Below are 14226 nucleotides of genomic sequence, written 5' to 3'. Positions count from 1 at the left end.
CTTGTGATCTACGACAATTTCAAGATCCTTCTCGCTCATAGTTTTGCTGAGCCAGGTATCCCCTATCTTGTAACTTGGGAATTGGTTTCTTTTTCTGAGGTGCAGTATTTTGCACTTATCCCTGTTGAATTTCATTCTGTTGCTTTTGGCCCAGTGCTCCACCCTATCAAGGTCACTTTGAATTTTGTTTCTGTCTTCTAGGGCAGTGGTCCCCAACCTTTTCCCAACTGCAGACTGGTTGGGAGATGTGGCCCACCCACAGGCGGGCCCCAACTGCAGGCGGGGCAGAGCTCGCTTGCACACATGCACATGTCGCGCTCATGGGGGGCGCTCACATGCATTCACACAGCATGCTGGCAGTGACTGAACGCACTCACACACATGCACACAACAGCACTCACGGGGGGCACTTGCAGGGGGTAGGAGATCTGTGTCCACGCCCCAGTCCTAGATAGGCCGCGGACCACTGCTGGGTCATGGACTGGGGATTTGGGACCTCTGTTCTAGGGTATTAGCTATTCTGCCCAGTTTTGTCCCATCTGTAAATTTGACAAGCAGTCCCAGATAATTACTGCATTGGCTGCAAGACCTTCGTCATCTAATTTTATTTATTTTCATTTTAATTTAAACCACCTTCAGAATAAAATAGCTTTTCAATGTGGTTTACAGTAACCAGTAAAATAATATAGGACTACACAAAAACATTGAAAATGTTCAAGCACATATATTGAAATGTTCAAGCACATATATAAATCAAATATGACAATAATCTAAAATTCTTAGCAGCAGATAAAACATTGAAGTATCAATAACAGGCAATAAATTTCATCACTGAGAATAATCCAAGAACCAATAGGAATGGAAAGGTCTTCAGGGGCCTTCTGAAGGTCAATGAAAAAAGAAACAAAATATTTCACCATGGAGCTTATTCTGGAGAGGAAGGGGCACCATAGAAAATACCCTGTATCTCTGATTAGGTCTATTCTTGCTTTTAGCAATCAGAAAAAGACCTTTTTTGACTTGCAGGGTATTTCTAGTTTGCAAGAAAATCATCTTCCTAGAGAGATTTGGGGATATCCTTGTTTTGTTGTTGCTGCTACTACTTTTATTCATGCATTTTATCATTGTTTCAGTAGAATATTTTTGAGCTGTTTTTAATTAAATGTGCTCTTTTTTTAAAAAAAAAATGGCCATCTTTTATCTACCCAGTTAAAGCCAGAAATGTTGGATCAATATGCTATAAACCAGGGATGAGTAATTTTGATGGGGCTGGGAGGGAGGCAAATTTTGTCTCTCAGTACCAATTGTTTGCTTTACAAAGCCCAGAATGCCATGTTCAATTCCCACATTTATTTGGGGGTGTTGGTGTTGGGACACTTTAAGGGCTTTTGGGGAGCCATGTAATATCCCAGTGTGGGAGGGGAAATAAAGCTTCTGGAAACATCATAGAATGAAACCACTTTTTCTTTGGTTATTTTTTTCCCCCTGCCCAGAGGGGAGTGTTTCACAGTGACATAGGGGCCACTGGGTAGGTGGGGCTCGTCAGCCATGGAAGGCAGACCATCTAGGAGAAGGAAAACTCTGATTCCAAACCTCCACTGCCTTGTGACTATATCCACTCATGGAAATGGCTTCAGAAGTTAACCTAGAAGCCTTTTCCATGAGTCCCAAAGGCAGTTTGTGTCATTCTGCCAACTCCTGCAACGTTGCTGGAACCAGTTGTATTGGCTCTTGCCTTTCCATGGGACTATTTCAGCAACGTGGAGAGGGGGGATCTGCTGCTTGGGTAACAGCCTATCCTCCATATTACTTTACCCAGGCTTCATGCTCTGGAGAGGACACTCCTCGATACAGAGTACGTTACCATAGTCTCTCGAGACTGAAGGATGCCTATATGTAGGGGCCACCAAGACACTCTTGGAGATTGCCTTCAGTTAGCAGGGCCACGCTTTGCCCACCTCTGCTATATATGGACAAATAATTTGCATAATCTACTGAGGAATGTTCCTGTACATGGTCTGTTGGCCTTAGAACAAGCCCTTCATTCTTGTGGGGCCTGACCTGTACAAACATCTCAGTGACTGAACCCAATGTTTTTGGGATTTGATGCTACAATGTAATGAACCCTTTCATTGTGCAAAACCATATCTTTTTAGACTGACTTGCGTAAGAAAGGAACAAGATGTTCAGCAGATGTTTAGGTCTCTTAATATAGAATCAGATGCAGTAAACATTATTGAGGTCAGAGAGTAGCCAGGATGGGTATGGGATTTTGCGAGTGGTACTGCAACGAAGTAACTTCTCTGAACTTCGCCCAGTTTTGCTGCTGAACGTCTAGGTTGTAGCAAAAACAGATTAGCTTGTATGACTGCTACAGTCATCTCTGTATTTTACATCCTTAAATCCTTTATAGAAGGATGTTAACATAAATTCAGTAATTAAACATAGATATGCAATGACTTTCTGTCACAATAAAAAAATAACATCTCCAGTTTTTAAAGAAAAATTGTAATGGTTTCAAGCGCATTTTTCAATCTTACTTCCTAGACAAATTCAGTGGCAATAACTGTCCCCAATGGAGCTATGTTCGTTCTAATTTTTTCTCAATAAGGGGCTGATGGTTTTAGAGCAAGCTGTGTAAAATATATCCCTTAAAAACTGAAGATGCGACAATAAAATTTGAACAGCAGGCATTCATGATGGCAGTCCTCATAGCCAACTCTGTAAGGGGAATCCAAAATGCACTCAGTTATGCAGAACCATATCAACAAGCCCATTTTAGTAGCTTTCGTCTCCACCAGGAGCAGGTGTTTTGTAAACCTATTGGTTCTTAATTGCCCTTTCAAGACCAAGCCATTTCATAACATTTTTAAAAATTACTACAAGGAAAGTTTACAACAATAAATAGCTGGAACAATCAATTTCCCTCCCCAGGTTCCTTTAAATGTGTTCTGATCTGACAACACATAACAGCCACACATCAGGTACATTGAGGATTACATTTAAGCTCAGGGACGCAATGTGATTCCTGAGAAGCGTCTTAGATGACAGCGTTGTTCCTATTGATCAAAAGATAACCCTTAGCCCCAGAGCTCCCTGCGTTCAGTGTGAAACAAGCCAAATCCCTCCAATGTTTTGGTTGCCTGTTATGGATCTCAGCTTCTGATCCATAACAGGCAGTCAAAACACTGGAGGGGGTCAGGTTTATACTGAACTAGGCCAAAAAAACCTGCTCCTATTCTTGAACATGAATTGCTTAAGAGAGCAAGGCATGCATTGTTTATCAAGGATGCATGTTCCTTTCTAATTGTCTGCTTTATTGTATTGGCAACACACAATATTAAAAAATATGTAGTCATTTTCTTCTAATAACAGTCTGTTGGGACATTTCTAACCAGAACAAACAGCCACACTTTAACAGTTAAATAATCACCTTTGCAAGTTGACAAACATGGAAGAGGAAAAACACAATTAACAAATACAGTGCAAAGATGTTAGTTCCTGCTGATGTCGTCCACAGTCTTAACAGTGCTGGAGGGGACAGCTCTGTGGCCAGTGCGTATGGGCAATAGTTTGTCTGCATCCATTCAGTATTTCGCAGAGAAATCGCACAGCTCTCTCAGACTGCTGCAGCACATAATCTCTTTAAAGGTTTTCCTCAGCTCTTGACTCCGAAATGCATAGATCAGTGGATCAATTATAGAATTGCACATGATGAGGATGAGGTACAAGTGAAAATGGGACATGAAACAGATGCAATATGGATTCTGAGGGCATGAGATGTAGAAAAGCAAATGGAGGAAGAGTGGGGCCCAGCACACCACGAAGACTCCAATCAAAATGGTCAAAGTGATTGCCCCTTTCATGTTGGCACCCTGACGAACTGGGCCAGTGCCTGGGAGAACGGCAATCTTTTTAATATGCAGCCGGGCCAACATGAACATGTGGACATAGAGAGAAGCCATGAGTACTAGCATGGTGAAGAACATGCTGATGAGGCAAATGATAACAACACTGCTGTCGGAATAAATAATGAACAGAACCCCAGAAACTGTGCAAGCAGCCCAGATGCAGGTGATGATGATACCTACACGCCTCACCGTCATGATGTTGTGATACTGGAGAGCGTAGAAGATTGTAAAGTATCTGTCCACAGCGATGGAAAGCAGGCTGCAAATAGAGGCAAGCAAGGAACTGCAAATCACAGAGTCAATGATATTGTCAATGCTCACAGTGAAACTATGCGCATCTGCCTCTGTGTTGTTCAAGAGGGTGATCACAATTGTTTCTGAGCCGTTTGAGACGCTCACCAGCAAGTCTGCCACAGCTAAACTGCAAATGAAAAAATACATTGGCGAATGCAGATTCTTGTTCTTGGCGATGGCTACGATCACCAGGACATTCTCTAGCAGGCTGACAAAGCCGAGAGTGACAAACACTTCCGGGGAGACAAAGAGCTGCTTGTAGCACCCTTCTGAAGAGTAACCCTTGGCAACTGACTGGTTCTTGACACCGCCATGGCTGTAGGTGTGATTCCACAAGTCCGGAGGCTGGTGAACACCATAGTGGTATGTCAAGTTCATCTTGCAAAGCACAGGTCCAAGAGAAGAGGGTGCTTTGCCGACTTCCTCTTTGTGAGTTAAATCCACTAGTCTTAATTTCTTCCTCTTTGATTGCTTCCTTGGGGTTTTCACAGGTGAGGGAGTTGAACAAATTTGTAGGCTGCTGTTCCGAGTGGTGACAAAGTGGGAAATAGCTGAAAACCAGACTCCGATGGGCAAGAGAAATTTGCAGTGCTCTGCAAATCATGCCGTGTTTATCCACTTCTGCACCCACTTATACTCTCAGGGATAATACAGCTGAGTACCATTTCCCTCACCTGTAGCCTGGAGTTTCAAGGAGTAATTTCATTCTTATTCTTTGTGAGAGCAAAAACACAAGAATCAAAATACTCCAAATCGCTGCTTCCTTAGTTAAAACATCATTTCAAGCCATAAAAGCTACTGAGCTTTCTTTGCAGTGCCTGCCTGCTTGCCGCTGTTTCTTATACTATGTTGGGGGGAGGAGGCAGTTAGAGGCCTGCCCCTCCTCTGATTGACTCATCAGCCAATAGAAAGCTAGGTATGTGTGAGAGCAGGAGGTGCCAAGTGCATTTCAGACTGATGTATAGTTTGAGATGTTACACAGGTGCTGAATGTAACAGAAACAGAGACCACATTTTTGTTCTTAGATTTTTGTAGAGAGCTGGTGATGATATTAACATCACTTCTTTCCACATAAAGACATTCAAACTGGAAAAGAAATTATCACTTGACTTTGTTACCAGTCAGTCTTATTTTATTTTGAGCACAATGCAATCATCTTTTTTTTCAGTGTGCTTTGCTTTGATTAAAGATACCAAGAACACACAATGGGTTTTGCTCTGCTTTAGTAACCACACCTCATATTTGGGCTTTGTTTTGTTTTCTCTTTTCTTCTTCTTCTTTTTTTTTGATCTGGTACCAGAATGAGCCTCCACCCCCACCCAGTATGAGAGAGAGGGGTAACAATAATGCAGTGTGGTAATGTGAATGATAAGGTAACAAAAATATAATGTAATTATGCAAAGATTAAAGCCATCTATGCCAGCTGCAGGTTAAACTGCCGAAGCCTCTGTGCTGCAAGGTCAGAAGACCAGCAGTCGCAAGATCGAATCCACACGACGGAGGGAGCTCCCGTCGCTTGTCCCAGTTCCTGCCAACCTAGCAGTGTGAAAGCATGTAAAAATGCAAGTAGAGAAATAGGTACCACCTCAGTGGGAAGGTAACGGCGTTCCGTGTCTAGTCGTGCTGGCCATGTGACCACGGAAACTGTCTATGGACAAACGCTGGCCTTCTTTAATATTTAAAATATTTTTACCCCAGTATATAAGGTCCCAGTTTGGTTCACATGCTGGCTGGAGCCAAGTTGCCAAGATGGGAGCGGAGAGTCTATTTTGCATATTTACATATCTGTTCCTTTCTGCGCGAACCAGCCACTCATTTCCTTGCTTTCCCCACAAGAAGCAGGCCACTCCCATACGAACTTTGCATAGCCTTGTCAATTCTTGCTGGTGGCTAGATGGCAACCAGGGTACCCATGTTTCAAGATGCCAGCTGAAGTCTCAGGTAACTGCTTTGTTTCCATACAGCTCCAGAATGGGTAGCTAATGTGAGGGCATGTAGCACTTAAAGAAAATAAAGTTTGATTTTTCTGTGTGAGCGGCATCTAAAGACCGGGCACCCATCCCATTCCAAGTTGATGTGAGATCTCACTGGCTCAGGTCAGAGGTATTTGTGTGTTGTGACTGTGCAACGTCAGCATACCAAACAGTCAGGAGCAAATGGGTGGTACTGGAAATGGAGGCAGTATCTGCATGCACTTGGGACCATTATGTCATTCCGAACAAGTCAGGGGGTGGAATACCAGCATTAGAATTTATGGTTATTCCTGATAGATATGCTACATAAGCAGCAGCAGAGGGCCTGGGGGAGAAAAACTTTCCATGGGAAGCTAGTCATCCTTCCACAAGCCACAGCAGCAGTGTTGGGCCTGGCAAAATTCTTTGCATGTCATGTGCTTTGTAGTAAGGACATGCCAGAAGGAAGTCTGGTGAGAATGGCATAAATTCTTGAAAATTTTAGGCATATTTTATCACCTGTCCAGATGCCAAAAATTGGTCCCCAGCAACTCTGGGTTGCCGTATTACCTAATTAGTTGAGTTTTAACCTGGATTCTGGGTAGATTTACATAGATTTCCTTCTACAAGTTTCCACGATCAGGTAGCCTAACCTTTGTCTGCCCCACCGATAACCAAGTCTTGCTCCAAGATATCACACAGGTCAGCCCATTGGTCTCAGATTTTGCCCCCAAAGTTCAGAGAATTGGATGCTGCCCCCCAGGAACCCCTAGATGTGGTATTTTAAACATATTCACTTAGCTTGCTCTCAAAAACATTGTCAGGCATGGCGGGGCCGAAGGACTTTTGGCCCCCAAATATTTTGGGTGTCATTGTCATGTTTCTTTACCATTGGCCATGATGGCAAGGTCTTCAGGGAGCCGATGTCCAATTTATCTGAAAGGCCCAAGATTCCCTAATCTAACGAAATCTAATTCTGGTATTATTCAGAGCACATATGATTCCTAATTGGCTATGCTACACATGTCACTGTTCTGGGAAGAAGAAACCATTTCTATGAAGAATATTGGTCCTAGTGAAGATTTTAAGATGTGACTATTTTGCACGAAAGTTGGACAAGGAATCATTTCTACTCCACGGGAGTTGCTGTTTTTTGCCTTCATGTTAAAGGGAGACAACATTCAGCAAACATTCATCTATTTTTTAAATGTTTTTATTTTTGTATTTATTTTGGTTGCTCAGGTATTTTTTTTTTCATCCAGCAAAGTTGTGGCTCACAGATAGGTTGAATTATATCTCTTCCTTAAGAAACAGTTTCATTTCCCTAAGCAGAATCAAGAGTGTCTTGTTGGGCAGAGAATATGTAATTCTCACTCATTTATGCTTGCCCAATTATAAAGCACACTATCTTGCTCAAGATTCAAGAACATGTCATTTGTTTAGCAGCACACTTCCAGAAACACATCACATAATGGAGGTAGCTACTGTTGGAGCTGGCCTAGGAGCCATGTATCTGGAAAATAATTATTGACATAAAAAGAGAAACAAATGTAAAATGAAGTGTTCACCTGATCATTTGCAGGAAATGTCATTGAACGGAGGCTGTTTCTGCTTGACTGGTTGTGAAAATGATGCTCTTGTTTCAAGAATTAGATTGGAAAAAAAAACCTATTTCAGTGCAAAGCTGTTTTATTTTGACAGTCAGCTTGATCTTTTCCACTTTTGATGGTTAATTGCCCTCTGCATCTCCAGACTAAGGAAGAGAATGTAAAGGACTTCATTAAAAATATAAACTGCTTAGAAATGAATGCATCCTTGAGAGAGAGAGAAAGGAGTGAAGCACAATATATTGAATACTGTCAAATTGCGCTGTATGTGGTGGCACATTTTGCCTTGCATTACATTTCTTTATAAAATCTCTTCATGTCCTTGTAAAGAGAACAGAGGTGAGGGGGAAATGCACTATGGCAGGGCAGACCCTCAAGGTTTTTCCTAACTCATTGACACCCTTTAGCAGTCAAAAGTTGTAGTTGTGGTTGAATGTCCTTTCTCTGCTTTTTCTTATGCACTGAGCAATGGCTGAAATCCAGTAGTAAGGCACAACTGGAGTAGGAGCATTGAATCAATGGAATTTATATACATGTTGACTCACCAAATCTCCACTAATTCAATGGGCCTCCTCTAGTTGCAACTTACTGCTATATGTGGTAAGAATGGGAAGCCATTGGAGCTATACTGGAACATTCAAAAGGGGGTTAATTTGAAAGTGTTGACAGGAAAAGAGTTCTGGCCCCTCCCCTTGCTTGTTATTGTTTCCATGGGAAGAGGGAACCCTCTCAAGAGGAAACGTTCTGCTGTTTTTGGAGTCTTTCTATACCACTGGAGATCCTGACAAATCAGAGTTTCCCAGTTCTATGGGAAGCACCGTATCTAGCAGATTTCACTCACAGATTGTCCTTCTTCAGTTGGAGATGGTGACAGGCATGGGGCAGGGCCAGAACTCTCTCCCGTCTCCAGCTTTCAGATGAACCCTTTTCAAAATGCCTGAATAGGAGTTGATTTTCAGCCCTCTGCAATACAACTGCCATACTGAAGTCCTTCTCAGCAGCTGCTCCTAGCTTTGGAATGCACTGCCCTGAGAAGCCAGCTTGGCCCTCTCCCTCTTATCTTTCTATTGTCAGGCAAAGACTTTCCGTTTCAGCAGTAATAAGTGTCTAGGGAACATTCTGTTTTGGGAATTGAGATCTTTTAAAATGTTTTTTTAATGTTTTCAAAATTGTTTTTAATCTTGACCGATGTTTAATTTCTCATGAAAAGAGAAGACTCCCTGGAAAAGACCCTGATATTGGGAAAGTGTAAGGGCAAGAGGAGAAGGAGATGGCAGAGGATGAGATGGTTGGACAGTGTCATCGAAGTTACCAACATGAATTTGACCCAACTCCGGGAGGCAGTGGAAGACAGGAGGGCCTGGCGTGCTCTGGTCCATGGGGTCAGGAAGAGTCGGACACGACTAAATGACTAAACAACAACAAGGTTTAATTGGTGTGGTTACTTGAGCCATAGTTCTTGGCTCCAATTATTGTTCAAGCACACTCCCCTTTTGCATCCCATACTCCACCCTATCTTTCACTGCTCCATTTGTAGATGAACTACTGCATCACTGGAACACGATGTTGAAGATTCTCTCAGGTGATACAAACATTCTCTTGGCTGTGGCTGTTCTTTAGCATGGTTAATCCTTGCAGGTGTCCAGGTGGTTCAGCAGCAAAAAGATTAATTTTATTCACCTATGTGGGTTTGCTAGACAAACCAGAGCTTATCAAATTTCTATATTGTTCTACTTTAAGAGGGTATGTTTTATTCCTCCTTCAGAATTCGCAGCCGGTGTAGAAAGAGTGAACTGTAACAATCTGGTCTTGGCAAATGATTTGTTCTCCTCAGCCTCAGCAGTAAACAAAACATGGGTGGCAGAAAGAGTTCATGCTGTGACCAAGACATTAAGGCTGCATATATGTAGATGCTCATTAGCAGAAGCAGAAAGCTTAACAACTCATTAAGAGCTGATATGGCTGGTTATGGATATGCATGCCAATTTGAAGTGAACATGAACATGTTTTCATTTTGAAAAAAATATTGAAAGCTTGTGAAGGGGTATGCCTCCACTGAGGGGATGGGAGCTATAAACAATACCCCAGTGTTGTTCGTCATGTTGAAGAAGGCTGAGAGTTGGTAATCAACCAACCAACCAACTTGAATTTATTATGAACTGTATACATTGTGTTTGCACTATTCAGTTCTCTTTACTGAATCCTTCACAGGGGAATCAGTGTTAGTGTTAGTGTATAGAGTCTTTTCCCAGGGGGTGAAGTTGGTTTACCTTCACCACAGCTCCCACCCATATAGTTCAACCAAGGCTTATAAAACTTCAGCCTCCCTTCTCTAATGTCCTTTGGCAATAGGCATAAAAACGTAAACTGCAAGTCGCAGTGCAAACAGCATTGCTGAGTGGGGCCAGGTCCTTCTACTTGATTGGACTTTTCTTCCTAATTTCAGGAGTGACCCTTGGTTTAGCCTTTTTGAGATCCTTGGGATTCTCTATGGTGAGCCCTCTTGGCCAGTAGATGGGAAGGAAAGAGCCCAATTGAGGGCTACCCCTGGATGCTGCAAAGCCAGCATATCCAGCAGGGTCCAGCTCGTCATCACTCTACTCTGGGGCAGATACTTTGTCTTCACTCTCTTCTTCTGTCTATCTGCAGAATGCTCCCATTCCTCCTCTGCCTTCCTTATATTCTCCACCTGGCAAGAGATTCTCTTTGTAGGCTTGCCCACATCTTTCACTTCTTTCTGCCTCCCCAATTTTCAGGCTCCAGTGGAGAGTTCTTCTGGTTAATGCTTGGGGGGGGGGGGGGAAAGGATTCGCCCTGGGCACACCAGATAGCCTTGGCAGAGACCTGTAGAAGGTCAGTGAGACATGATTCATACTAATTTTCAAGAAACCTTTATTTTAAGTCTCGTGGCTCAGTGATTAAACTGCAGTATCCTAAACTCTGCTCACAGCCCGGGTACAATCCCAGGTAGCCAGCTCAAGGGTCACTCAGCCTTCCATCCTTCTGAGGTCAGTCAATTGAGTGCCCAACTTGCTGGGGAGCGGTGGCAATTTGTAGCCTGCAGAACTGAATTGTAAACTACCTGGGCAGTGTTTTACTCGTAAGCATTATGGAGTGGTATATAAACAGCATGGTTTGCTTTTTCACCATGAACTCATCTTTATGACTCATACTCCATTCAAGACAAGGCTATTTCCATTTTGATCTCATAGCAACTAACCTTCTCTGGTTTTGAGCCATAATACATTACAGTGTTGATTTAAGAACCTACTCGACCCTACAGTTGCTAGGTTGCAACCCTAGAGAGTCATGCTGGCTTTCAAAAATTGCAGATAGAACAGGAGACAAAGCAGTAGTGGCCCGTCTTATACTGTAATCCTTCTGTAATCTTCCTGTTTTTTCCTATCTGCTGTAATCATCAAGATCCTAGATGTATGACGGAGGGCATAGGAGAGGAGACACAAATACCAGAACTAGGAAAGGAATGTGTTATAGACAATGCAAGGCCAAGGAACACACACTGATGCACTCCAGAGTCTATTAGACCCAGGCCATTGATGAGGGTTGATGTAAATAGCAGTCCATCTCAAAAATAGAGGTTCCATAGTCATCTCACCTCTCCATTTGTCAGACATCTTAAGGATTCAACAACATATTCTAAAGGCCTACGTTGGAGGTGGACAACTTTTTTCAGCATCAAAGGCCTTTTTCCTCTCTGGAATAGCCTGATGATAGTAGATGTTGTTGAACTCCTAGTTGGATAGGGTCAGAGCCCACTCCATTTCCCCCTCTTTCTCTGTTACCTCCCCCCATTTCTTCCCTACTTAATGGGCAGCTAAGGAAGTAACAGATGAGTGCTGCAAATTCCTAAACTGGTAGCCTGCAGAAGGCTTTTGAAATTAATCCAAGGCTACCTGAGATTAAATCCTCCCCCTGCCTTCCCTGAACAATTAAGGACTTGGGTGATTTATAGACTGTTCTTAGCATCCCCAGTGTGGATTTCGCCCTTATGTTAAATAGTCATGCATAATTCATGTTGTAGGCTAATATTGTTGATAGGCGTAGCCGAGAGACAGGTTTAAAAAAAGGCGGAGCCTGAGAGTGAACAGTCAGTCTGATTGGAGAGAAGAGAGAGAGTCAGAGTGAGAGGAGAGAGTGGAGTGAGAGACAGAGTGATATTTGGGAGATATGGGGTTTAATTAAGAGTGTGTAGTAACTGTAAGATCAAATAGATGATTGTTGTTGTGGATTTAGAAACCTGAAGAAGATACATATGAATTATGATCAAAACATCTGTAATCAATAAACCTGTTTTATTTAAAAGACAGTGATGAATGGACCTTCATCTTTCTTTAGAAAAGTATGTTGATTTAGTGATCAACTGTTGGCAGCGTATGAAGAGGAATTTGGTTTGCCTTCATGTGCTCAGTGGTAGGAAGAAAACCAGGGGTAACTAAGAGAAACGCCACACCCAGGTCATCACATTCCCTTCCTTATGATGTCTTTCCCAGCTTTCGTGGGGGGGGGGGTTGTTCCTCATTCTAAAGGTTGCAGTGTCTTTTTCTATGGCTTTAAATTACAACATGCTGGTGTTCTGGAATCCTAGCTTTTTGTATTTGGACTTACATTTCCTGCCACTGGAATGTGGCCTTCAGTGGCTGCTTTCAACCAGCCTCCAAGGGTGTGATCCAGGACTGCTGACTCAAACCCTGCTCAGGAATCCTTGATCATGCCTTTGTTAATCCAAGTGTGGCATCACCTGTATGAATTAGAGGAAGACAGTCATCTTGAAGAACACTATGGGTAGCAGGATCTACTATATGGGAAAGAATATCACCTTCAAGTCTTGCAACGTAATTTATGCCATTGAGTGCTGATGAACAGGATGCTGGGCAAAAAAATGATCAACTTGTATGGTTCAGGAATCATGAATTTACAACTTTGACCAGAAAATTGGAAGAATCACTGGCTGGATACTATAATCCAGAACATCATAACCTGATCAATTTGTTAGTGATATACAACAAATCCAAAAATGTTAGGGGGAAGGGACAACCTGTTTATAGATTTGGCACCTTAGTACCTTGAGGCCTGTGCCTTGAAGACAATACCTGACTTCACTCATCCATCTACCGTATTCTTAGCAGAGATGACAAAAGTAGGAGTCTCACACTACAACTTCGAGAATCTTGCCTATTCCCAAACAGTGACTTTTCCAAACAGTGACTTTTGACATTGTACTGATTCAGTGTCAAAATAGTTAATACCTTGACTATTTTACCAACAAGGAAGTGATACAGTTCCTCTGAGCTTCTCATAGACAGATCTGAGTGGGAGTGAGGAATGCGTTTTTGAACTAAAACTTCCCCAATCCCTCAGTCAGTCTAGCTGGTGTCCGTGTATCTTCACAAGGGAGAACTTTTGACCCTATATATATTTTGGAAGCCAGCTATAATTCTTCACCATTGACCCTGCAGGCTGAGAATTTTAAGAGCTAAATTCTAGAACATCCGAAGAAACAATGTTCCCTGTCTCTGACATAGTCAAATCTGATTTTAACAGAACCCATGTGTGAGCCCTAATTGGCTGGGCTCATTACTATAGGAAGAAGAAACATCTATGGTGAATATTGGTGTTATTAAAATGTTAAAAGGTGAATATGTGGACAACGTTTGAAGAAGGAACAACTTCTAGTCCACTGAAGTTACTTTTTTTCAACCTAAATCTCAGAATGGAGTAATATTTTTTTAAAAAAAATGAAAACAATATTTAAAAATTGAGTAATATTTTAAAAACTTAGTTTTTTGTATTACTTTTTTTCGTCCCTGGCCATGCCAGTGGAATTGATCATGCTATTTACTGGTCATACGGGGAAGGGGATTCTGTAGTACAAAAAAGTAACTTTTCCAGTATGACTCTCCTGGGGACAGTGAAAGAGAATTAAGAGAATCCTGGGAACCTTGAAATGGAATTAAGGGGAACTGAATTTAAAAGAATTTGTTTAAGGCAGAGGAAAGAATGGCACTATGGTCCGAAAAAAGGAGAGAAAAATGATGTGTTTCTAAGGGCAAATGATAAATCCTAAGCTTGTGGCTTGGTTACAATCACAACTAATTTATTTTTCTACCTGGTTTGCCTCCCTGGAGATAAAAGTCTGCCTCTGGAATCAATACCTACAGCTCATGGTCTGAGGATGCTGAATCATTTGGGTGTGGGTGGGAATCACTCCATTTCATTCAATACATCCAGAGAAAGCATGTGTTGTAGCAATATGTATTTGTTTATTTAAATTAGACACTTCATAGCCTCTGCAACTTCAATTTCACTCTTCAGTAAACTATGTGCATTGTTCTCATAGAGGCTCCAATACAAATAAAACCTGTACAGTTTAAACAACTTGGAAATGTCAGGGTATTGTGGCCCTTAATGCAGAATGTACTCTTTGTACATGAAGCAGAGTGT

General features: G+C 42.1%; 1 protein-coding gene across 1 annotated transcript; it reads right to left on the bottom strand.

Moving 5' to 3' along the window:
• Window positions 1-580: 580 nt before the first annotated feature.
• On the bottom strand, window positions 581-12266 carry MC4R (melanocortin 4 receptor). The gene has a single exon (XM_078392723.1). The coding sequence runs from the start codon at window positions 4581-4583 to the stop codon at window positions 3588-3590; it is 996 nt and encodes a 331-aa protein (XP_078248849.1). The 5' UTR covers window positions 4584-12266; the 3' UTR covers window positions 581-3587.
• Window positions 12267-14226: the final 1960 nt, after the last annotated feature.

The sequence above is a fragment of the Pogona vitticeps genome, chromosome 4 (assembly GCF_051106095.1).
Source record: "Pogona vitticeps strain Pit_001003342236 chromosome 4, PviZW2.1, whole genome shotgun sequence".
Lineage (NCBI taxonomy): Eukaryota > Metazoa > Chordata > Lepidosauria > Squamata > Agamidae > Pogona > Pogona vitticeps.
Note: the sequence above shows the minus strand (reverse complement) of the source record. Positions and strands in the feature narration are given on the sequence as shown.

Bases quoted from the DNA above. Each gene is read 5' to 3' on its own strand.
- MC4R (XM_078392723.1), bottom strand. From the start codon at position 4,583: ATGAACTTGACATACCACTATGGTGTTCACCAGCCTCCGGACTTGTGG.